Source organism: Ostrinia nubilalis, chromosome 21 (assembly GCF_963855985.1).
Source record: "Ostrinia nubilalis chromosome 21, ilOstNubi1.1, whole genome shotgun sequence".
Classification (NCBI taxonomy): Eukaryota; Metazoa; Arthropoda; class Insecta; order Lepidoptera; family Crambidae; genus Ostrinia; species Ostrinia nubilalis.
In genome coordinates this window covers 399,471-424,376 of record NC_087108.1, presented here as the reverse complement: position 1 = coordinate 424,376, position 24,906 = coordinate 399,471, and the positions used below count along the sequence as shown (strand labels likewise).

The window sequence follows — 24,906 nt, the reverse complement described above, 5'->3', positions numbered from 1 at the left end:
ACGCTTCCTTAGGTGCAAGTGGTGGTGGCAATTCAGATGTAGCTATCTCCGGAAGAGCTTTCGATTTTTCTTGTTCAGTTTCAAGCGTTTTATCAGAGTTGGAAGAATCTTTCATTGGACTGACAAGAACTTCTTTATCTTTAGCTACACTGTCGCCACTATCCTTTTCTTTGAATTTGAATAGTTCTAAAAACTCTTTGGGAGGCTTGATTTCAAATACAGAAGGATCTGGGAGAGATTTTAAATGTCCGTTATACATTGCATCAACATAAGATTTCATTGGATTAATGAGATTTTTGCTGTGGTCCGGTTTGAATAGGTCCATAAATTGTTTGGGAGGTTTCATCTCGAAGACGCTTGCATCGGGCAGGGTCTTCATCTCGTCCGCCACGCAGAAGCTAGCGCTCGCAAGCACCAAGGTGGCGAATATAACACCATTCTGAAAAACAACGTTTAGATAATTATTTTGATAAAAATCTTGTTCATCCAAGTTACAAAATGTGTGTCCTTTTAGGTATAATATCTTCTTTTTAATCGACTGTACACCGCTATATCATTGCTATTATCATCAGTGGTTTGCGGTCATTAAAAGTCAAGTTTATTTGAATCTACATTCAGTGATGAGACAACAAATAAATCTACACTAAGTATCCACGCTATTTCACGAAGGCCCAGAATCCTGACCTTACATGTCGATTGGCTCGTAACAAAATTGTTGGTAACACATTTTGTGAAGTATTAACTTGTTTATTGGCGGAAAGTTTCGCTCGACAAATGACCCAGGAGTGTTTAACAACTGCTAACAACTCGCGCGAACGAAATATCTCATTGTGAGAGTTAGGGGTTGGTGGAAATTGGAATCGATAGCAAATAATAAAAGTAATCGTGGTACCGATATGGATGTAACTATTTTTTCTGTGACTTCTAGTAATTAAAACTTAAAAGTATTGCACTATAAACCAGTTTGCGTCGATAATAATGGAATGCAGATTTCTCAGAATACCTACAGATTCTGTATTCTTTCAGATAATTTTATAATTTAAAAAATCTATAAGGGTTTCGTTTTTTTATTTTTTACATGTGGCTACGGAACCCTAGTTAACGTTATAAACTTAAATGTATCTCTGTTGCTATGGTACGATTTCATTGCAATTTAAATGCTAACTTTAACACGTATTAATAATTATTTACAGAAGCGATTCAACATAAACAGAATATTATCATCTCAAACTATTCCAATATGATAATGTCTTCCTCTTTGTTTAGCTATCCCTAACAAATATTATTAAATGCCACACAAAGAGAAAAAACATCGACAAAAAAGTATCGACACCGCAACACTGATCGAAACAAAAGCAAAAGAAACGTTCGGCGAGGACTCGAATAGTTTGCGATTGGAAGAAGTCGACACTCCCCCGGGGGTTGTCGTTGCTTCGTTACAACGCAGGAGTGACGTAGATGCGTGACAAGTGTGACAACAGGTGAAATGTACTACGGACAATGATAAGTGAAGGTAAACACGTTGGCCTAGTGGTATAAAAGGTGAGATTTTGCAACAAATCTGTTAATTCTGATGTACTGACGACTGTACTTAAAGCAAAATGAAAATGTTTGTCAAAAAATTTCAGGGAGAAAATGTCGCTTGTTTCCAACGCACCATCATAACTTATTAGGTATTCAGGTTTTGCTAACAGAGGTGGAATGTGTAAAGCAATCGTAATCATTTGACAGTTCATAACGTACGATAAAGTCAGTTAAACAAAGCGTTTGTTTGACAGAATAATCGTACGTTATGAACTGTCAAATGATAACGATTGCTTTACACAATTCCACCTCTGGTCTAGGGTCACCAAAGGGTCACATTGTTACACTTGCTTCACAAACACAAAAATAAATTAGCCTTTTGTTAAAATAATAAAAGAACTCATACACACCTGTCTGAACAAATCCATGATCGTTCCACTAATGGCCGAAACTCGGGCTGTCCATCAATTAAAAAGTAATTTATATTGGAAAATCTTTGGAAATTGACGCGTGTGTCAAACGTCTGACGAGGCGCTAATATAAGTTTAATTCGTTGGGCATTTAAGCAAGATACATTCGTCATAGGACTGCTTGTTGAAATCCGGATTTTAATTAGGTGTTAAGTACCTACTTAGGTACAAATAAAATCGTATGCATGCATAGGATGTAGGGGAGACCGAGGTAAGTTGTAACAGAGGAGAGTTGTGAGTGTTGTGACCAACGAGCTCGCTAGTTAATAAGTTCCAAAAAATCGACAAAACTTCTCCTCTGTTACAACTCACCTCGGTCTCCCTCAACATTATTACCTCATTATCTTCATTTAGGTTTGAGTTTTGACCACAATTACTTAAAATACATGACAGAAGATCAGAATATTCGCTCTCCCTGTATGCAAGTGAAAATCTTCCACGTTGTTTCAATTATTTTCTAGTAGAATTGAGTTTTTCCAGACACTTAGATTAAATAAAACCACATATTGTTGAAAGGCTAATTTTATTCAGTCTCAGGAATCGTAAACTACTAACAATTATGTACATATTTACAGAGAAACTTATATTTAATGACCCATTTGCTTAGCATATCTACTATTACAAACTAACATGCAAGAAATATATTTATTATTGCTAAAATAAAGGTAGCATTTTCGGAGTCCGGTATACAACGCCAAGTAGAGTTTTAAGTAGGTAGTTAGGTACATACAATTTATTGCAAAAGACAGAAGACATAAATACTTAATTAGTGAATGAAGTGGATGATTCACAATAATTGGAGTTGATGATTTATAAAGTAACGGTACATTGGTATCTGCTATTTTTGGATATTTTGGTAGTTAAGATATTTGTCACAAAACGCGTCATTTATTGTTCTTTATAGACAAAGTCATTTTGTTGAGACATAGGTACCTACATAGAAGTTATATTACAACAATAATGAGAATTTTCTGTTTATTTCTCAGCAATTAATTTTAACAGCTATCGATATTAAAATTGCTTTGAGAAATGTTCAAACTCTAAATCAATCTTAATCAGTTTTTCAAGTTTTCTTACTTCTAAAAATGTAGGTACACCTGACAAAATCAGAACTAAAGTATTGATTTGTGACCGATAGAATTAAAAACCGTTTTAAATTTTGTCGGGTACCTATCCCTGATACAAAAAACTTCTGTCTTGTCTTAACAACCATTTGATCCACCTACTGTTGCGGCCGGATCCTGACCTGGTCCGTGAACCGGACGCTGCAGGGCCGGACTGCCATGTTGGGGCGCAGGAAGCTGCTCAGCGTCGAAGCCTGCGCCGGCCGGTCGAACGGGAAGCCCATGGCGCGCCGGTCCGGGTACTTCCGGTCGCGGAGGCCGCAGTACGAGGCTGCGTCGTTGCAAGAGCCGGACGTGTCTTGCAGGATCTGCAAGAGTGAGAAATGTGAAATGTGTAGAGTAATTTGTTTTTACTAGAAGCCAATTCCAGTCTGTACTTTCAGCGTTAAAACTAAGACAATTCAAATATTCCTCTGTCTAAACTTGACCGAGAGAGCGAACATTGAAAAAAGGTAATTTTTCGCCCAGCAAAGAATCACTTTCTTGTACGATGGCTGGCGATCAACCTCTGTACTTCATGAGAAATCTCAGCTACTACACACAAAGATAATTGTGGAATAACCTGCCGCAATGAATTTCCTATCAAAAAGAACATTTTGTTCTGTTGAAAGCGTACGAGTCTCTCATAAAAAACAAAGCACCGGAAACTCCTCGAACGTTTCAGTGGTTATTCACATGGTGTTACTCATATACTATAAAAAAACCAAGCCTTCTAACTTACGCGATCGTCGTTCCAGTTGGACACCATCACGAATAGCACCATGGGGTACCCTCGCGCAGTTCCCTTGGGGATCAGCATGTGGTGCGGCCACCCGCAGCCGCAGAAGTCGAACTCCGCCGCGGTGGTGGAGCCCGGGTCTCCAGGGCGCTTCGTCTGGTCCATGAAGGTCCGCTCGTAGGGGATGGTCACGGAGGAGTCAATGCTGCTGCGACGGACTGTATTATTGCCTGTATTCACTGGGGAGATGAGGGTATTATTAGCACGGCAGCTAAGAGGTTCTTCCGTCACTATTCTTAGAACCTTCAGGAACAGATATGGATCCTTTCCTGAAGTAGGGAATCATGGAAAGTATGAAATTATGTATCTCAAAAGGGTTCCAGTATTGGTTCAAGTGCGTGATTTTAAATGTATTCTCCCTAGGTCGTCCTTTCAGCCAAATAATGACGTCCACTGCTGGACAAAAGCCTCCCCCAAGGTTTTCCACAATGGACGGTCCTGCGCTGCCCACATCCAGGCTCTTCCCGCGAATTTACCAAATCGTCGGTCCACCTTATAGGAGGCCTGCCCACGCTACGTCTTCAAGCCCGTGGTCTCCCTAGGTACATTTGTGTAATCGAGTAGATACACATCTTTTCTTTACTAATATTATAAATGCGAAAGTAACTCTGTCTGTACTCTGTCTGTCTGTCTGTCTGTCTCGCTTTCAAGCCTAAACCACTGAACCGATTTTGATGAAATTTGGTATAAAGATAGTTTGAGTCCCGGGAAAGGACATAGGATAGTTTTTATCCCGGTTTTTGAAACAGGGACGCGCGCAAAAAGTTTTTCTGTCACAGACAAAAGTCCACGCGGGCGAAGCCGCGGGCGGAAAGCTAGTATGTTATAAGCCTTCTAATATGGGCTACTCACGTGGCTGCGAGAACTTGTCGAGCTCGATGAACAGCCGCCTCTGGTCGGCGAAGCTCAGAGGCTGCCCGCGGTCGTCGTTCACCGGCGCAATGAAGATGCGGAACATGCCCGTGGTGGATCGCCCGCTGGAGTTGTTCACCTCGATGCTGCAAGGGTGCACATAATAAGATACGTCATCATCATTGTTCACTATACCGCAAGAAGTACACAGCATTGTGATCATCATCATCATTATCATGAAGGTGTTTCCTTCGATGCTACAAACGGTAAAGATAGCATTATGGTCATATCTGTACCTACAGCTAAGTGTCGAAGAAAAGTCGAATCTAATGCAAGTAATGCAAACCACTGCTATAACCACTGAATAAATTCTTAGGTCATAATAATATAAGATCTAGAAGTTCAGGGCGGCGGCGCGGTGGCGGCGTCGTGTGCAGGAGCGCTTAGACTGTACCACTACCAATGTAGGTACTCAAATTCCTTGGGTCTTAACCATTATAATCCCATAATATATGGGTTGATTGGTGATGATTCTTGTACTTATCTGTAAGTTTTACTAGACTTACACATAAGTGAACTCTTCGTGTGTGAGGTGGGTGAACTGTGCCAGTACGCTGCCCCTCGGCGTGAAGTCGAGTCCCCTGGCCAGGTCCACCGTGCTCTGCTCCCACTGCGTTCCGAAGGTGTTCCTGCCGGCAGGACCCTCCACGCTGATCGAGGACACACGGATGCCAGGGAAGTCCAGCTGGAGATAAATAATGAATGTCTTTTGTGATCCAACAACTTAAGACGCCCCTCAAACTAATAGACTTTAGTCATCCGATAAAACATTAAATGCATACATGTGTGTTTTGAAATGTGGTGGTGTGCCACAATATTTCCCAGCATTGCGCACCCTTCTGTGGGATAGCGAACTCGAGTCGGTGTCTCCTCAGGGAGATGCGTGATGCCAACAGCAAGGGCGCTCGCGGAAGACCAGTTTCTCGACATGCTTTTAAGTAAAGGCATGTCAAGATAAATTTATTTATTTATTTATTTATTTTATTTGGTGCACAAAACAGGGATACAACCATAACATACAAAGCTTTTAAAGCAGGCTATACAGTAAAACTTGTTGCAGCTCCAATAAAAAGTGCACACAACATACAATGCTATTCGAGTTAACAATAATTATACATAATACATAAATTATAAAAATAATTATTTAATGTTAATTAATAATGGAAACAAGTTATTAATAAATATAATGAAATTTAAATCAATAATTCTCTAAGAAATAAAGATGAGAGAGGAATTATTTAAGTAACAATTCATTAACAGCTTTTTTGAATTTGTTTAGGGTAAGGCTGTAGATGTCAGGCACCTCCTCTATATCGGGTGTGAGCTTGAATGCTGAGCGGGAGCCTATTGGCGCAGTGGCTTTGTAATTTGTAGTTAATTGTTCTTTGTTTTTATTTATCTTTTATTCTCTTTGTGTTGTTGCTGTATAATAATATGTTTATGTTATTGTGTCAATAAAGTTTTCTATCTTTTATCGATCTATCGATTGGTTGAGCTGTTAATCAGTATAATCATTATGAAAATCATCCAAATAAAGAAGTCCACATACAAATTAGAACTCCCGTATTTCAAGTATGGTAACATCATTTCAACACTTACCCTGTCAGCGCCATACTTCGGCAGCTTCACCTTGTGCATGTTGAAGATGTCATCGACGTACGCGTGCCAGCGGTAGAAGAACGGGTCTCTCATGGCGGTGGCCGAGTCTCCCATCACGCCGTATTGCTCCTGGAAGATGGAGACGGAAATTAATGAGGGCTATCGTTTTTATACTTAACAGTTGGCACCCCTGGCGATTGACAGGACCTTACTCTACAGTGGCGCCATTTTGATGAGTGCAAATACGATAGTCCTCCTACCACTTTAGCGCTCACCAGTTGGTGCCACTGTCTTCGCTACTAGCAAGTGACAGGACCTTACTCTACAGTGGCGCTAACTGGTGAGCGCTAAAACGATAGCCCTCATTGAAACCAATTCATATCAACATAAATTGTTCCTGCTGCAAAAAAATGGGAGAAATTCTGTGTCGGTTGCCTGACGCGAAGTGGTGCCGTGTCGGTCGTTGTTAATGCGTCCAGCTCGGTGGCATGCGTGGATCCAATCCCAGTGCCTTTAAAAATGATAGACTAAATTGCACTTAGCATGAAAAATTCATAAATAAGACAAATCAAGTCATAAATGAACCGTAGACAATGTATTATTTAAAAACTTTAAAGTGAAGCAAGAGAAGAGAGAAAATATTGTTTGTTTACCAAGTGGCGATGGTCAGGGTCGTGAGCGTACGAGCAGAAAACATGGCCCATGTTGTGCAGGTCCCCATAGTAGCCACGGTTGCGGCTTAGGATGGAGGACTCCATCAGGTTACCCAGCACGTCGATGCCAGTCTCCTCGGTGAGAGGCACCTTGCGGTTTCCAGGCTGATGGAAAAGAGTTAAGAACATGACTGCACCTATCTGCTAAATAATCAAACTGTTTGATCTGATCTGACCGATTACACAGCTACGTACCACCAGTACAGCGTTTTCTTCAATAGCCTGGAGGAAGCGATCCCTCCATCTCTCCAGCTCGGAGACTTCAATCCTGATCCGGTCCACAGGCCGGTCCAGATCGCGGAGGATCGAACCCGCGAACCTGTGGGAAAAAAACATGCATGAAGCAGGCCTTCAAGTTTTAATACCATTGTAAAATATAATTTATCTTGACAAACCTTGGAGGCCAGGCGCGGCTGGCGACTTGGGAGTCCAGTTTGGGGAAGTAAGCCTCCGCAATGGGGGCTCTGAAGTTGGTGTACCTCTCAACGCGGCCCAGACCGTTGCAGAAGCGCTCCACATTGTACCTGAGAAAGCAGACTTGGTGCTGTTACATAACAAGAATGATAAAAGTTCCTAATTAAGAGTATTTTGTCAGAAATTCAGAATTTTGGCTAACTGGAATTCGTTCCTTGGATTATTCGCTAGACTTGATTGCATTCCATTGAAGAAATAGACCAGAAAATACAGAAGTAAAGTTAAATATCGAATTGGCTTTTGTAAGTACTCTTTTGTTGTGTTGTATCATACCTGGCAATGATCTGCTGGTGCATATAATAGAAGAGTTCTCCCCTCCTGTCCTTGTTGACGATGGCGAAGTCGGCTTCGAAGGGGTACACCAAGTGCCAGTGCCAGTGGTGCAGGTTGATGCCGATATCCTCGCGGAAGTACGCCACGCGCTGCTCGGGCTCCGCGTCAGAGGCTGTATAGTTCTGCTCGATCACGACCGGCATCTGAAGTTTGTAATGATGACTTAGGCCTGGTTTCCATCAAGGCAGAGCGGAGCGGAGAAGAGAAAAGAAAATCATAAGAGTCGGGCGGACGAATTTAACAGCAACGGAGGCGCGGTGTGGAACGGAGAAGAGATGGTTCTTCAAAACGCTTTTCTGCACTGCTCCGCTCAGCTCCGTTCCGATTAGCAACAAAACCGCCTCTGTGGTCTAGTGTTAAGACCACCTGCTTCAGACGCAGAGGTCCCGGGTTCGATTCCCAGTAGGGGCAGATTTTTCTGTTCGATTTGGCTTGTTCTAAATCCGCCTGGCTAGCTACCACCATCTTACCTAAGTCTGTCGCCATAACAACAATGTTAACAGCATTATTGTGTTCCGGCAGTTAGAGGTAAGATAGCCAGTTCCTCAGTGGTTGAGGATTCCGGGTGAAGCTCGCTTCCACCTTCGGCCTGATCGTCACTTACCATAAGGTGAGATACAGGCCAAGAGCTTCCTCGTTGTGGATAAAAAAAATACCGCCTTGGTGGAAACCGAGCCTTACTTGTTGTTCTTGAATGACATAACAGAAAATATAAATCAATAAAAAGTCTCACCCTGGGGCCTGTCGTCACGACGTTAGACACCTCCCTAGCCCTGCGGAACACCTTGGGGTCCATGAACTTGTCTGGAAAGGTTTGGACCACAGTGGGTACGTTGAAACCCTTGGTGTCGTCTCTGGAAATGTCAATAAAGGTTAACGGTATTTTGTGACTCTTGCAAACTCTTTGACGTTCCAAAAATATGAGGTGACAAAAAACTCATACCTGTGCAGAAGTGCAACTGCGAGGCAGTAGTTGAACATGTAAGGGTTGATATGCAGCTGGCAGTACGAACAAACCGAAGTGAGATCCTCTATGTTGCGCATGCCTGTAGAAAGACAAGTCTCAATTATAGGCAACGTTATGGCTCTAAGTCCTTGCTGTGACTTCAAGCACCCAGATAAGCCTTGACAAAAGCTCGATGAATCGATGACTGAAATGTATGTAGCCAGTAAATCCAGGACAAAAAAAAACAATTTCAAGTAGGTACTGTAAATGCACTTAAAAATAAACAACTTACCGACAAGGGTGTCGATGAGGCTGCCAGCCATCTCCCTGTGCTTCTGGATGAAGAGCGAGAACTGCTCGTTGTAGGGCAGCTGCTTCGGCAGGCTCAGGTCGGGCAGCCCGATGTTGGAAACCTGCACGATCCTGGCGTCGTCGGTCCCGAAGCGGTCCGACAGCGTCGTGCTCAACGCCTTGTATTTGTCCGGCTGGAATTTAGGAATAGTCAACTGTTACTATAGATCTTTGCTTGCTTGTAGAGCTTTGCAACGAACCTTAACCTCGAACTCCTCCTATGTTCTTCTGATTAATTTCGTTGCGAGTCCAATGACAGTTTAACCTTCCCCCGGGATAAACTTGACCTTCACTGGTTGGGTTTTTATTGGCGGTGAAGCTGTAGATCCTGGCTGCACAGGAGTTGCAGCGGTGGCGAGAAGGGCGGGAAAGCAATCCGATAGCGATCGCGAAGCTCTAAGTACGCGTATCGCGACGGGAGGCATCCACTTTCCATGTAACTGATTACAAACTACATTACAAAAAATATCGTCCCGGATCGCGTCCCCTTTCGCGCGCTATCCGCCCCTGTGTGCGCTGACCTTTAGGCAAAGCCTTAAATGAAAAGGTAGTTCTTACGTAGTAATGGTCGGGCAGCTGGAAGACAGTCTTGTCGTCGCCCTTCTGCATGAAGCAGGGCTCCGTGGGCCGGTCGAAGAACAGCATCAGGTTCCTTCTGGCTTCCTCTGCCATCTTGAAGACTGGAACACAAAAAGTATGTAACCAAAAGCCGAAATAAAATTCAGAGTTGTAACACGGACTAACGACGCGATGGACCTACACAACAGATTTTTACATACTTAAACAAAAATCTGAAAAATCCTAACTGTTGATTTGTAGCTTGGCGATATTGCTTACAATCGGCAAGGAAGTCTAAAAGAAAGAGATACTTATTATCTGATTAGCCCCAAATACCAACTTTACTTATCTTATACTGTGGAAAAGTGGAAACCGCAGATCGCTTTTAGATCTTTAACTTGCGTTAGGAACAAGTTCAAATTACAAACCCCATCGAGCTAACTGCGCATCTCGCTGGAATACGACTCTCCCTTGCACTAACCCGCACACCTCCCAGCTCCCAGCATTCGCCCCGTCCATACCAGAGCGGCGATGTGACATCACGGCTGCTAGGTGCGCAGTTAACTCGGTAGGGTTATAAAGAAAACACTTACCCCAAAACTAATCCAGGAATCCAAACTAAAAAAACTTTAATATCAAGCGGTGTTGATCACGGCTAGACTGTGGAAGTTCAGCGTTGTCCTGCGCATTTATACTCCATCAACCCCGGGTGCAAAAAGCCCCGTGTGCACCACAATAACTAGGAATACTTTCATAGTTGATTACACGGTTTTGTGGTTTCCTATGGGTTTTTACATTGTATGGTGTTGGTGAAATAATAGTTACAAATTACAATGTTTACTTTAGTTGATCGATAATATGGTAGATAGGTACCTACTTCCTTACCTTATCAACACTGTCATACAATGTTTCATTGAAAACCACAAATTGCAATGTACCTATTTGTAAAATAAATAACTATGACATCAACATCGTGTAAAGTTCAGTACATTTTATAAAACACGGATCTCTTACGTCTCTGTCTGTGTGAACTTATAACTAAAATAAATAATTTAGTTATTGTCTTATAGTGAAAACCCTTAAGATAAGTACAAAAATGTTTCTTTTAACACGTTGAGTGCGAAACCAGGTCTATAGACCTTGTGTACGTCTCGCTTACCGTGCGGCTAAGAAAATTATAGTCTTCCTTGTCGTGCGTAAGGCATAACTTCAATTGGGTCCGGTGTAGGAAAGTGATGAATATATATCTATGATGTATTCTTAAAATAGAATCCAATGATGTACCTACCTTAATACCAGGTTTTTAGACCTGGTACCGCACGGAATTAATAAAATGTCTTCACAATGCGAAACCAGGTCGAAGCACCTTGTACCCTGCGCACCTGGTACCGCACCCCACGCTAGCTACGTGCAGCCAGTGTTGCCTCGCATTCGTAAGAAACGCACATGTCGACATGGCGTCAAGAGAAACAAACAAAATCAAAACTGCAAATTGATTATAATTTAATTTGCTACACGATTTATTGCTAATTTAAATAATGTTTTTCGTGACAAACATTTGAAGTTGTAACTAAATGTTCTTAAATAATATGTTTTCTGTATATGTAGCTTATTTAAGTATTTATGCACGTATATCTTATTTGTAAAATATTTAGACTAAATTATTACAACATCTTTGTTTGTTACTTTTTAAAAATTTTATTAAGTCTTAATTTAAACTATCGATATTTGTATTTCACATCCCTAGAATACCCACCAGACTTCCCTACTTCAGTGCGGCACAGGGTGCATAAGCCTTGTATTTTGAATATAGCTATAATTTTTATACTAAACAAGTTATTCACGAACGCCTTCAGATGTATGTCAATAAATGCATTATTATTAATATTCAAAGAAAAAAAAACACAATATCTATTAACATGAAGCCAAAAATAAAATTAATATATCTTAAATATTACAAGGTCTTTAAGCCTTGTGCCGCCACAATGTAAGTTTTAATACCAGGTTTAATGACCTTGTACCGAAGGAATGGAAAGTATTAGAAAGTTACTGCCGCAGCAAAGGTGTTAATTGAGAAAATACGTACAAACTTAACGAGTGTTTTTTTCCAGGGTCATAAAACTCATTTATTTTTGCAAATAGGCTTTTAAAAAGCACTTTTACACGTCCCAGTATTAACCCTACCATTGGTTCGGGACAATAAATGGGTTGAATCTGAACCTATGAGGAAATCATACACCGAAAAATTCTGAAAGAAGTACGAGTAGGTACTTAATTACTTCATACGTGCTGATTTTACAAAAAAACTGAAAGATGTTTTCTACGATGATCATCATTATTTACGCCACTAACTTTAGATAACCAAAAGATTGTTCCAACATCATTAGGATTTATAAAAGTATTCCCTTGGACATAGGTCTAACCGCCTGCTCTATCTAATCTGTGGACATTTCTGTGGCGGCCCGTGGCGGGTCGTAAAACTTCTAATTTTAAAAAAATGTGGCGGGTAGTTGAACGGAAAACACGGTCTATCTGATTTCATGTATTTATCGTAAAATTAAAATTGGGTTGATTAGTGATATGTGAAGTGACTTATGAACAATTTGGAACGTAAATAGGAAGAAAGAGACAATTTATTATGAAGTTCTTGGCGGCAAAGTGTATACTGTAGTCATCAATTTAATGTTAATTTTATAAAAATAACGTGTGTAAATCCGAATATTGATGTCAATAATGGTTTTTACCTTTAAGTTTTAGTGATCTTACGAGTGTACAACCAACCAGTGCAACATGACTTCGTAATGGAATTCAAGGTAATCTCATTCGTCATAAATGTCAAAGTAATTCATCATTATAATTACGATCATTACAATAAAATAAACTTAAACTGTAGAATAATACAATTAACTTGACACTTGCTACATTAGTGCAGACCGCACGAGTATTTAATTTTATTTTCTTGTTTTTTTGCCGTTCCAAATTCAAATTACCTACCATCTTGTCATTTTATAATGTCGGCCACTAAATAGCTGGCCGTATTTATGCCTGCCTTATTCAAATTTAAAAAAAACTGGCAATCAAAGAGGTTGATTTCTTTTTGTGTTGATGATTTCTGCAATCAGAATCAAATCAATATAATCAGATTTGTTGAGTGTCTTTTTATTATAAAGAGCAGCTGGCCTAGGCCTAAGCTGTCTTCTTAAATTACGTGGTTTCTTTTTAGCCTTTTAACCACGCTGTCATTCTCCAGTAATCCATAGGCGAGTGGATTGGGGTGATGATTAAGACGTTCGATGTGCAGTTTTTTATAGCGCTCTATTTCTGTGGTTTCAATGTTCAAGCACTCTTGTATTTCATCATTCCTCGTGAACCACAGGGCATTCGCAATATTCCTCAATATGTTGTTCTGCACCCTTTGCAGGCACGCGATATTACAAAGAGGTTGAATAATACTTATTTTATTATTTGTTGTAAAAAAATAATCATCGAGTTGAAACGTTGGGAGGGTAAAAATATCTTATTTACAGTTTTAAAAAGATTTTGTTGCCGTAAAAATCCTGTAAAAGTGATAATTTTATAGAAAAAAATCATTTTTACAGCAGTCTTGAATCAATCAATGAGTCAGAATCGGTATTTGAGCTTAGTTTCAGAGGTAGCGAACCAGTGAAACTGGCCCAAGCCCAAGAGCAGCCGATGCATTGGGTAGTTTAACTTAGCTCGCATAGCACGCAATTTCAGACTGTGATTTTAGTTTATTTATTTTATTTTTTATTTTATTTTGTATACAAATTTATACAATTTTATACAATTTGCATAACACAACTATGGAAAACTACGTCATCTACGAGCTAAAAACTAACTTAGATTGGCTTTTTGTCTGTAATCCAAATTAGAGTCGTTGTAATCCTATTCCATTTTTTTTAAAATTACGTACTTAGGTACTTGTGTTAGTGAACAATGAACGGACAAACTTGAGTCAATATTTTAATTGGAAAAAAGTTAGTTTAATTCAATTTACTTACTTTAGTGTCATTAAATACTCGTAAATTCATAATATTGCGTGGGCCCCAATAAGCATTAGGACTCTGCTTCAAAATCAAAATTATTCTGCTTCTATTCTTTCTTCATTTTTCATTTCTTCTGGATTATTGGTTGCTTACATTAATAGGTACAATTTTATTGATGTTTTTTCGATAAGTATTGGGAAAAAAGGTTCGTCTCAAACAAAGAGAAATGACTTAGCAAAGTCTAAACACAGTACAATAACTTCCCTATCCCTAACCTTGTTTGTTAACTAGCTTTTTCAGGATCTCCCAAACAGGTTCTAAAAGTAATCAAGTGAGAGTTTCTCAGATAAAGTTATTCTTGTCTCTGGTTCTGTATTTCCTAACAATTTCCGTAAAAAGCAATGCTAAGGTTAGGAATTCTTACTAGTAGGTACAAGTTATGTATTGAATTCAATAAGAAAAATAACACAATTTAATATGTCTCAAGTGACTACATCTCAGCTTATCCATGATTGGACTGCACCATCAAGACCCGGAGCTGGTCAGATTCAATTTCAGGTCTTGACTTTAGGTTTATTACATCTGTTATGCTACTTACTATTAGTTTATTTGAGCGCTAGAATAATTGAAGCCGTCGTCAGCGCAAAAGTGGCCTAAGCTTAAGCTTAACATCTAATATGGAGCCTAAACTCGGTTAGGCCACTTTTACACTGCTTCGTAGGGAAAAACAATGCGCGCAAAAAGAATTTTTACAACGCCATCTCTTAACTAAGGGTGAAACTAGGGATAGGCCGCTTTAGCATCAAAAATTAGCTTTTGAATAAATTGCAATAGATAAGTACGAATATGAAAAATTGTGGGTTAGGCCACTTTTGCGCTGAAGTCCTCAACTATGCTTTAATTACGCTCGATGGACGCTATTCTTCTTGTGTTTTGTAGAAAAAGTATTTCATGAACAAACATAAAATAAAGTAAAACCACATTATTGTTGAAAGGCTAATTTTATTCAGTCTTAGGAATCGTAGACTACTAACAATTTGTACATATTTACAGAGAAACTTAATTTAATGACCCATTTGCTTAGCCTACATACAAACTAATTATTATATACCTACTTATTATGTAAGCTTAAATAAAGTAACATTCGGAGTCCAGTATACAACGCCAAGTTCGGTTTTACCAGTAACAATGTTTAGTGTAACATAGTAAATTAATAATTTGATAGTAAAAAAAGCACAGACATAATTAAAATGCATGCAATACGTTTACAAACATTAAAACCACAGAGATTTTGAAAAGTACAAAGACAATCACAAAGAAATAAGATGATAGGAATATCTAAAGCCTTACACATTTTAAGGAACAACATAAAAGTGAAAATTACAAAGCTACGATGACATAGGAAGGTATCTGCATTTGATTAAGTTTTTCTTAGTATTAATGGAAACCTTAATGGAAAAAGTCCGACCAAAAAGACCCTGAATCAAATAAAAATTTTCATAATAGGTAGCTTACGTTTCATTGATGAAGTTTAGCTAATATTATTCTTACAACAAAGGGCGTTTAGTTTGTGTATCGTAATAGTAAGGCTTTCGAATGAGTGCGTCTACGTCAGCCGCAGAGTAATTATCTTGGCAGCCACAGCGCCGGACTCGGGCGGTGGGCCCCGCGGCGACCCTGCGACAATAGCCCCTGTTACTATTGTCTATGAGGGTGTCTTCCACTGTTACTATTGTCTATGAGGGTGTCTTCTACTGTTACTACTGTCTATGAGGGTGTCTTATACTGTTACTACTGTCCATGGGGGTGTCTTCTACTATTATTATTGTCTATAGGGGTGTCTTCTAGTCTACTAAACTTTACTTTTGTCTTCGTCTAAAGCTAATATTAGTGTACATTAAATAACTCTCCTTCTGAAGCAGTCGCGTAAAAATAAAATGAAACGTTTGTCTCTATGTGCCTTCAATCTGATACAACTTTTAGAGTGTATTTTAGGAAAGTAAATGAAACCTTTAGTTGTGAGCAATCGTGATGAAGACGTAGGTTAATATCAGTTAAAATATTGTAACATTTTGCTACTGGTAAAGTATTTTAGTTATTTTTAATGAACACATTTATCACAAAGCATGTCAATAATTTTGAAACAAAGCCAATTTCGTTTTTAAAGGGACTGACAAAGAATTTTGAAACATACCTAATCGAATCATTAGTTTACAAGATCATCAAAAACACAAACAATGAGCTCTCTTTACATATAAAAGTTACAATTAATATGTACAGACGACAGAACATCAGCCTATATTTTTTTTTAATGAAATGCAAAATAGAACTGATCATAATTACAGGAAGTCACAATTTTTAGGGCAATTACTACCATAATTAATGTACATAAGATGCCACAGAGTTGAACTAGATGTGCTGTCATCCTTACAATCGTCTCATAATATAGCCCATGTTCAAAACTTCCAATCTTCGTCATTGCCAGTCCCACCCCCAATTTGACCTACCGGCGCTGCTGCCTGATCCTTGTAGCGTCCGTGAACTTGACAGTGCACTGTCTGATGGACATGTTGGGGCGTAAGAAGTCACTCAGGGTGGATTCTTGGGGAGGCCGGTCGAAGGGGAAGCCCATGGCGCGCTTGTCCGGATACTTTCGGTCGCGGATGCCGCAGTACGAAGCTGCGTCATTGCAGGTGCCCACCGTGTCTTGCTCAACCTGGAAATTAATGATTATGTAAATATCTATTTGGGCTCCAGAAAGTGTGATGTTAGAGACAGACTATTCCACCAGCCCCCTTCCATCACCGGGGAACCAGACGCAGGTTATCGTACCATCCCTATATTGTCGATATTCCACCAGCTCGCACTAAGCGCTTCGTTAACTCTTTTATTTAACGCAAGCACCTAGAGACTGGAATTCACTGCCTGCTGCTTTCTTTCCGAACTACAGGCATTTACAGGGCAGGTACATAACATCCTAGACTGCATCTCATTTAATATCAGGTATGATTGCAGTATGTCAAATACCTGCTTTGTTCTACATAAAAAAATCTGACTTTACTGGTTTGATACCTGGGTAGCAAAGCAACAGTGGGATAGAACACTCTTCAAAATTTTCCTTGCTTTGAAAGAAGTTACCCATAAACCAAGAGAGTGAAAGAGGAGAGGCTTTTGCTATAAATATAACTTACGCGGTCATCATTCCAGTTAGACACCATCACGAAGAGCACCATGGGGAAGCCTTGGGGTGTTCCCTTGGGGATGAGCATGTGGTGCGGCCATCCGCATCCACAGAAGTCGAACTCGGCAGCAGCGGCGGAGCCCGGGTCTCCAGGGCGAGCGGTCTGGTCCATGAAGGTCCGCTCGTACGGGATAGTGACGGAGGAGTCAACGCTGTTGCGGCGGATGGTGTTGTTGCCGGCGTTCACTGGAAAGATGACGAGGTAAGTCATTACATTGTTTTTTCAATTGATTATTCGTTATTTCATTTTTACCGACAAGCCCATTTTGAGGATCCGATGTAATAGATATTTAGCGAACCCTTAATACGATTAGTCATGATGACGAGGTAGAACGGCTTTAGGCGTATCCTCATGATTTCCTTAAGGTTTCTGTCGAAGCACTAAAATAATTACTCAAGGTTTGTATGTTTGAAAAATAATTAAAGGAATTAATGTGTTGATAACATTGAGATTTGAGACAGAAAATGACATCAAGTAAGGGAGAATTTTGAGGTCCCGTTAGATATGGGGTAGGTAGTTAGACAGTTTTAGTGAGTCACCTTCGTTTAGGGTACCTACCTATATTCCAAAGAGTTTCCAAATTCCAATATCGTTTTTATACTTAACAGTTGGCACCCCTGGCGATTGACAGGACCTTACTCTACAGTGGCGCCATCTTGATGAGTGCAAATGCGATAGTCCTCCTACCACTTTAGCGCTCACAAGTTGGCGCCACTGTCTTCGCTACTAGCAAGTGACAGGACCTTACTCTACAGTGGCGCTAACTGGTGAGCGCTAAAACCATAGCCCTCATTGATTTCATCTGTGAAGACATGCATCACAGCCTTGGATAAAGACACAAAGGTTGCGGCATACTCACGCGGCTGCGAGAACTTGTCGAGCTCGATGAAGAGTCTCCTCTGCTCCTCGAAGCGGAGAGGCTGTCCGCTCTCGTCGTTGACCGGCGCCAGGAAGATGCGGAACATGCCCATGGCGGCCGCTCCGCTGGTGTTGTTCACCTCGATGCTGCAATGGAAGAAGAATAAAACATTTGCAAGGATCTATCACAAACTGATAACGTTGCGGTCTTTCCAAGCCTAGGATTTAACACTTACTAATAAAATCTGAAAGCTTTATCGTCAACATCATCTAATAAATATTTATTCTTTCTTACTTTCTTTATTTCTAATGCTAATGCAGGCACTGTCTCTACTGAGCAGAAGCGCGATATAAGGAACAAGGAATTTATCACAAACTGATTTTGATGCTGTCTTTCCAAACCTAGCATTACAACTAAAACTTGAAAGATCTATCATCATCATTAGCTGGTTAGCGTCACTTTCTTCTTTATCATAGGCAAATGGAGAATTTGGCCTAGACACACTGGCTAGAAGTTGAAAGTTTTGTAAACTTGAATAATAATAAGACCAGCTGAATAACATTACTTACACATAAGTGAACTCGTCGTGCTGAAGATGAGTGAACTTAGCCAGCACGCTGCCTCTTGGGGTGAAGTCAAGTCCTCTGGCCAGGTCTACCATGCTCTGCTCCCATTGAGTGCCGAAGGTGTTGCTACCGGCAGGGCCCTCAACGCTGATGGAAGATACGCGGATTCCGGGGAAGTCCAGCTAGAAAACAACAATACCAAGTTACTAAAGGAATGGATGAAGAAAAGACCTTCTAGATAAGGTCAAGATGCCACATGATCTTTGATGATAAATTAATACAGAAACATGTTGTAGAAACATGGTGTAACGTACCCTGTCATTCCCGTACTTGGGCAGCTTGGTCTTATGCAGGTCGAAGACATCGTCGACGAATGCGTGCCAGCGGTAGAAGAACGGGTCTCGCATGGCGGTGGTGGAGTCGCCCATCACGCCGTATTGCTCCTGGAAGACCAAACAACCATTAGTACACCAAACAGTATTTTATATTGAGCTAAAAATCAATGATGAATAGAATACATTGCTGACCATTGGGCCTAGTGTTTATGTCGCAGTCAGATTGTATAATCCGCCGTTTTACATTACAGCTAGGCATTTTGCATTACAGCTCTGTTTTGTAATACGGCGGATTAACGTTTAGCCGGATTAAATACGGCTGAATGAAAATCCGCCGGAATGTATTCGGCGCCAAACGTTCTTCAATACGGCTAGCCGTAATGTAAAACAGCGTGTCATTCATTACCCGCCGCTTTGACAGTTTTTAGTTCCTATTTTCAATACCATGGCGCTGCCGGACAAAGTGGCTATGGATTCTGGTCTTCGACGGAATCCTACACAACATTATTAGTGTAAAAATATGAAATCATGGCTTTGGCCGGTGAAGATAATTTTATCTTAAAGAAAAATAACCCAGAAAAAATGACTAAAACTTTATTGTTTTGAGTTACCTGTTCCCTTTGATCATTTTTAGTGTCTAAAAAAGACTAAAGCCAAATATCTAATTAATTCTTAAAATGTTTAGAAAAGTCTAATTGTTTTGAGTTACTTTTTTTTAGATGGCTATCCCTTGTGATTTATAAATAAGTAAAAAAAAATACTGAAGCCAAATATATTATTTATACAGTAACGAAGGTAATAATTCTTAAAATCTGTCTTATTAAAATTTATTTAACATTGTTTTATTTTGTAAGTATGGTCACCCTACAATCGTGGGCCACCGTATTGAAGAACGTATCGCAATGACAATCCGCCTAAACGTTGAACCGCCGTATTACAAAACAGAGCTGTAATGTAAAATGCCTAGTGGTAATGTAAAACGGCGGGTTATACAATCCGACTGCGACATTTATATAAAGACCAGACCAGTGGCTATTTTTGCTAGGGATAAAGTAAAAAGCAGTGTTAATTAATCCTTTGCTAGGAACGAAATAAACGCCTAAATAAATCGCATAGTTTCTGCCTGTTGCCAAGAACTCTAGGATCAAGCATTGTATCTTGTGCAAAACTTACAGAAGTAGAAAACAGAGAGTTACTCATTTGTAACAATTTTCAAGTAAATTAATCTATGTTTGTAATAAGTGAGAGTGTTACCAAGTGCCGATGGTCGGGGTCGTGAGCGTACGAGCAGATGACGTGGCCCATGTTGTGCAGGTCCCCGTAATAGCCACGGTTGGGGCTGAGGATGGAAGACTCCATGAGGTTGCCCAGCACGTCGATACCGGTCTCCTCCGTAAGAGGCACTTTGCGGTTGCCAGACTGGCGGAAAACAAAATGTGATTATTAAATAATTCAAGAATAGAAAGTAAGACGAGAAGAACTACAGTTCCAAATAAGGTACCAAGACTTTCATGGAGTAATCGCTGATTCGGTTGAAAAAATATGCTTGACTCCTTGCTACGCGTTTGGGACTATTCCTACCTCTCGTTCCCACCGCTGCAACTCCTGTGTAGCCAGGATCTGCACTGTGACAGCTTACTACGCGGTCTACGCGATGTTTTATCACACGGTATACTATTTAAACACAAATTATGTCTACGTACGACGATGACGGCATTCTCCTCGATGGCCTGGAGCACGCGGTCCCTCCATCTCTCCAGCTCCGACACCTCGATCCTGATGCGGTCCACGGGCCGGTCCAGGTCGCGGAGAACCGAACCTGCGAACCTGTGGGAAGTAATTTAGAAGTAGGATCTTATCGTCATCATCAGGTCATTTAGTTTGCGCAAGAGGCAATAAAGAATTTGGAGGGATTTGGCCTACACTCCCCATGTTGACCGGGACTATTCCCAACTCTCGTTCACACCACTGCAACTCCTGTGTAGCCAGGATCTACAGCTTGACCGCCGATAAAAACCCAACCAGTGAAGGTCTGGTCTGGTATGATGATCTCACAAAACTCGTAATATTTCAAATAAACCCGATCAAAACTGGCTTTTAACCAAGCTATGCTTTGAAAGCTGTTCTAACATGACCATTGCGTGAACTCACCTTGGAGGCCAAGCGCGGCTGGCGACTTGGGAATCCAGTTTGGGGAAGTAAGCCTCTTCGATGGGGGCCCTGAAGTTGGTGTACCGCACCACGCGGCCCAGACCGTTACAGAAACGCTCCGATGTGTATCTGTAAAGAAAATAATACTTTCGGTGAATATTTGGCACAATAATGAAGATCTCACGAATAGATTGGCACGAACAGACAATATTGGTGCTTCAAAACATAGTGTTTCTCCCTTTAAAATGAGCAAAACAAGTAAGTACCTACATAATTCGATTCTTACGCCCGTATTCACAAACATTAGGTACTAGGTATGAGGTTTCGCAGTGCGCGTGGACGCACAGGGTCACACGCAAACCAATCACAGAGCACTATTCAACGCTGTGCGTTCGATTTGCTGCGTCACTTATTCAAGCATCATTTGTGAATACGGGTGATAGTCACTCTAAAAAACAGTCCTCTAGGGTGTCGGGAAAAGAGATCGGTTTATAGCGATGAGACTAACAAAATTGTGCTTTCTCTTTTGTGTATTTCTTTCTTTTCTTTTCTTGTCTTGTGTGGTGTACAATAAAGTGTGTTCTATCCAAATGTAGGTATCTAGTATCTATTATTCTTCTTTTTAAAAGAAACTGCTTTCAAGACAGTCTGAGTCAAAATGCGTTGTCGCAAATTGTCTCTCTAACCTACCTGGCAATGATCTGCTGGTGCATGTAGTACAGGAGTTCTCCCCTCCTGTCCTTGTTGACGATGGCGAAGTCGGTCTCAAACGGGTACACCAGATGCCAGTGCCAGTGGTGCAGGTTGACGCCGATGTCCTCGCGGAAGTACGCCACGCGCTGCTCGGGCTCCAGCTCAGAGGCTGTTAGGTTCGTCGGAATCTCCACTGGCATCTAAAGAAGATAGGTATGACAATTTTTAAACAGTTGCCAAAGTGAAAAAATTATGATGATACTCGTAGTGCCATTACCTATGGAAGCGTCTCTAAGGTATGGACTATCTCTTCCTTCTTGTGTGGCAAAGGCTTAAGGGGGTAAAACGGGGTCCACGCGTACGAAGACGCGGGCGGGCCGTACCTATATAGTTTTTGTATAGCAAAATGGACTAAGACATCATCAGGTCGTTAACTGTAAAACTCTTTGACTGACTTTACTGATGATTTTAAAAGATTTTTTATCAACGTACCCTGCTGCCTGTGGTCACGACGTTGGAGACCTCCCTAGCTTTGCGGAACACCTTGGGGTCCATGAACTTGTCTGGGAAGGTTTGGACCAAAGTGGGTACGTTGAAGCCCTTGGTGTCATCTCTGGAAATTAAAAAAGATTTTGCATCACAGTCTGATTGATAAGATTGTTATAGGAGCATAATTATCTTTATGAAGTTCTTCCATCTTCAACTTGGCGTTGACATTGAAGTTTTTAGTACGAGACTACTTATTCCCACCTCTCGTTCTCACCGCTGCAACTCCTGTGTAGCCAGGATCTACAGCTTGACCGCCAATAAAAATCCAACCAGTGAAGGTCATGTTTGTCTCGGGGAAAAGTTTTTTAAACTAGTAAGTTGTTAGTAGACAAATAATTTTACCTGTGCAGAAGTGCGACAGACAAGCAGTAGTTGAACATGTAAGGGTTGATGCGGAGCTGGCAGTATGTGCACAGTGACGTCAGGTCCTCTACGTTGCGCATACCTGAAAACGATGAAGGTTTTGATTAAAGACTGATTCCACCTTTGCTTGATAACCATACAGTTAGCTGAAGACAAGATCATGCAACCAAATGTTAAGAAGCAGCGAGCAACGCCTCATAACCTAAATTCTAAACTTGATCATGCTGGTACGATTGCCAACGTTGTAATGTAATTAATTTCTAATTAATTATATTAATGACAGTGGGGTAAAAGGAAAACAAGGAGTGTTTAATTCAATATCACCACTTAACGGTCGTTTTACCCGCTACTGCGATGTCCACAGTGATATGTTTAGCGTTGACAGTGGATTTTACCTTTTAATCTATACTGTATGTAGGTATCTATGTACTAGGTCTAGAAGCGATGGCTATGACTATGAACTTGAGTTCGAGATCTTCATTATCAAAGATCTTTAATTTGAAGTGTAATTTATCGAATAAAATTGGTTTATATACAAACTGACTTAACCAACGCTGTCTCTATGTGGATCTTACCATGATGAACATAAACGGGCAAAAAATGAAGAGTGACTGGACCATCGGTACCAGATCTTACCAACGAAGGTATCGATGAGGTTGCCAGCCATCTCCCTGTGCTTCTGGATGAAGAGCGAGAACTGCTCATTGTAAGGCAGCTGCATGGGCACGCTCAGGTCTGGCAGCCCGATGTTCGCCACCGGCACCACTCTAGCGTCGTCGGTCCCGAAGCGATCAGATAGCGTCGTGCTCAACGCCCTGTATTTGTCCGGCTGGAATGTACAAATTAGTCAATTAATATCTACCTTGTGTTTATTCGTCGTCGTCGTTTTCTTCATTAGGTACCTACTGAAGGTCGTGTCTTTGACGAAAGTCCATCATAGGTCTCACAATCTGTCTCTATTTCTCCCGATCTTAGGCTTTGTTTTGGGCGGTTGTAAGACTTGTAAGTAACCTAACAGAGAGCCCAGTGAATCCCGTGTTATCACTTTGTTAATCAGAGCGTGTCGCGCGTCCGTTAGGACTGATTGATTTATCATTTTACACATAGTACCTAAGTTCACCGGCGCAGATCACCAACTTTTAATTGACCGATAGTTGGATCGGGCTGTTAATCAGTACGGAGATGTATGAAAGTGCGCACATTACACCGATTTGGTATCGGACGATTCTTCATACAAATTAAAATCGGGCCCAACTAAGTATCGGCCAACTAAAAATCGGTGGTCTGCGCCTAGGCTAAAAGTATGAACATAAAGGACTTTGGAGATTTGCTCGTTGATTTGAGTTACTCTTACATACAGTTGGCTTAGAAAACTTGATAATCATAGAATAGGTAGTTGGACTAGAAGCCGACGGCATTCAAACACAAGTATCTTAGACACAAAAGGCTGTATAACTTACGTAGTAATGCTCGGGCAGCTGGAAGACAGACTTGTCGTCGCCCTTCTGCATGAAGCAGGGCTCCGTGGGCCGGTCGAAGAACAGCAGAAGGTTCTTTTTGGCTTCTGCGTCTGCCATTTTGACGACTGGAACATGGAAATTGAACATGTTTATAAAATAAAAATGAATATGAGACTACGAGTATCTTAGGATTAAAATTAAAGAAACCTTGAAATACACTAACACTACTTAATTAGCGAAATTAATTAGAAAAAACCGTAGCGTGCGTACCTTACGTATTTACACATTCATGAGAATGAAAACTGAATTTCAATTTGTTAGTTCGTGTAAGTACTCGTAGCAAAGTAACGACGCCCTGTATTTTGCGGCATCATCGTGACCTACCTAAGTATTAATATTTGAAACAATCACCAATAAAATCAGGCATCCCAAAACTGAAATTACTTTTAAAAACAATTATTATTTCCATGAAAATGCTATAAGTTCCTCTAAAGGTCAGGAACGCGATTGTTTTGTTTTCCTGAATTCATATCAGAAACAAAAGTACCTAGGTACTTAGCTATTAAGAGGCATCTTCTGGACGAATCTATCATTATGTAGTACATAATAGGTCATGAACTATTTGTCGCTAACTGTAGGTATAGACACACAAAGTGGCCAAAAAGTTGATTACAAGACGTGTTGCGAACTTTTTGGCTACTTTGGGCGTCACGAACTATTTGAGGTTGACTGTACATAGATCACTTCCCAGGATCGCTATCTCTCTGATCAGCGAAATAAAGTAATAGAAACTGAAAAGGAGTAGAAAAATAAAGAAAAGAACACTCACCCAAAGTCTTCGCCGGTAAGAAATAAAACTAAAAACTTGGAAGTTGTTAGCAAGCCGTGTTGATCACGGC

General features: G+C 40.6%; 2 protein-coding genes across 2 annotated transcripts; both read right to left on the bottom strand.

Annotated features, from left to right (window-relative positions):
- Positions 1-2,500: 2,500 nt before the first annotated feature.
- Positions 2,501-9,899, bottom strand: LOC135082020 (phenoloxidase subunit 1-like). The gene is made up of 13 exons (XM_063976769.1): positions 9,783-9,899; positions 9,166-9,358; positions 8,871-8,973; positions 8,661-8,781; positions 7,868-8,070; positions 7,516-7,644; positions 7,316-7,439; positions 7,061-7,225; positions 6,408-6,536; positions 5,315-5,493; positions 4,749-4,894; positions 3,840-4,075; positions 2,501-3,426 (listed from the first exon to the last, which is right to left on the bottom strand). Exons 1-13 carry the CDS (start codon positions 9,894-9,896, stop codon positions 3,217-3,219), a joined length of 2,052 nt encoding a protein of 683 aa, XP_063832839.1. The 5' UTR covers positions 9,897-9,899; the 3' UTR covers positions 2,501-3,216.
- Positions 9,900-16,238: 6,339 nt separating this feature from the next.
- Positions 16,239-24,906, bottom strand: LOC135082019 (phenoloxidase subunit 1-like). The gene is made up of 14 exons (XM_063976768.1): positions 24,837-24,906; positions 24,008-24,132; positions 23,184-23,376; positions 22,527-22,629; positions 22,128-22,248; positions 21,633-21,835; positions 20,943-21,071; positions 20,495-20,618; positions 20,046-20,210; positions 18,771-18,899; positions 18,460-18,638; positions 17,891-18,036; positions 16,981-17,216; positions 16,239-16,505 (listed from the first exon to the last, which is right to left on the bottom strand). The coding sequence occupies exons 2-14, from the start codon at positions 24,122-24,124 to the stop codon at positions 16,293-16,295; spliced, it is 2,058 nt and encodes a 685-aa protein (XP_063832838.1). The 5' UTR covers positions 24,125-24,132; positions 24,837-24,906; the 3' UTR covers positions 16,239-16,292.

Excerpts from the sequence above, each read along its gene's own strand:
- LOC135082020 (XM_063976769.1), bottom strand. The coding sequence starts at position 9,896 with ATGGCAGAGGAAGCCAGAAGGAACCTGATGCTGTTCTTCGACCGGCCC. Across the intron at positions 7,226-7,315 it reads AAGAAAACGCTGTACTGGTG|CCTGGAAACCGCAAGGTGCC; the intron begins GTACGTAGCTGT and ends CTTTTCCATCAG. Across the intron at positions 5,494-6,407 it reads CGAAGTATGGCGCTGACAGG|CTGGACTTCCCTGGCATCCG; the intron begins GTAAGTGTTGAA and ends ATTTATCTCCAG.
- LOC135082019 (XM_063976768.1), bottom strand. The coding sequence starts at position 24,124 with ATGGCAGACGCAGAAGCCAAAAAGAACCTTCTGCTGTTCTTCGACCGG. Across the intron at positions 21,836-22,127 it reads TCGTGACCACAGGCAGCAGG|ATGCCAGTGGAGATTCCGAC; the intron begins GTACGTTGATAA and ends TATCTTCTTTAG. Across the intron at positions 20,211-20,494 it reads AGGAGAATGCCGTCATCGTC|TCTGGCAACCGCAAAGTGCC; the intron begins GTACGTAGACAT and ends GTTTTCCGCCAG.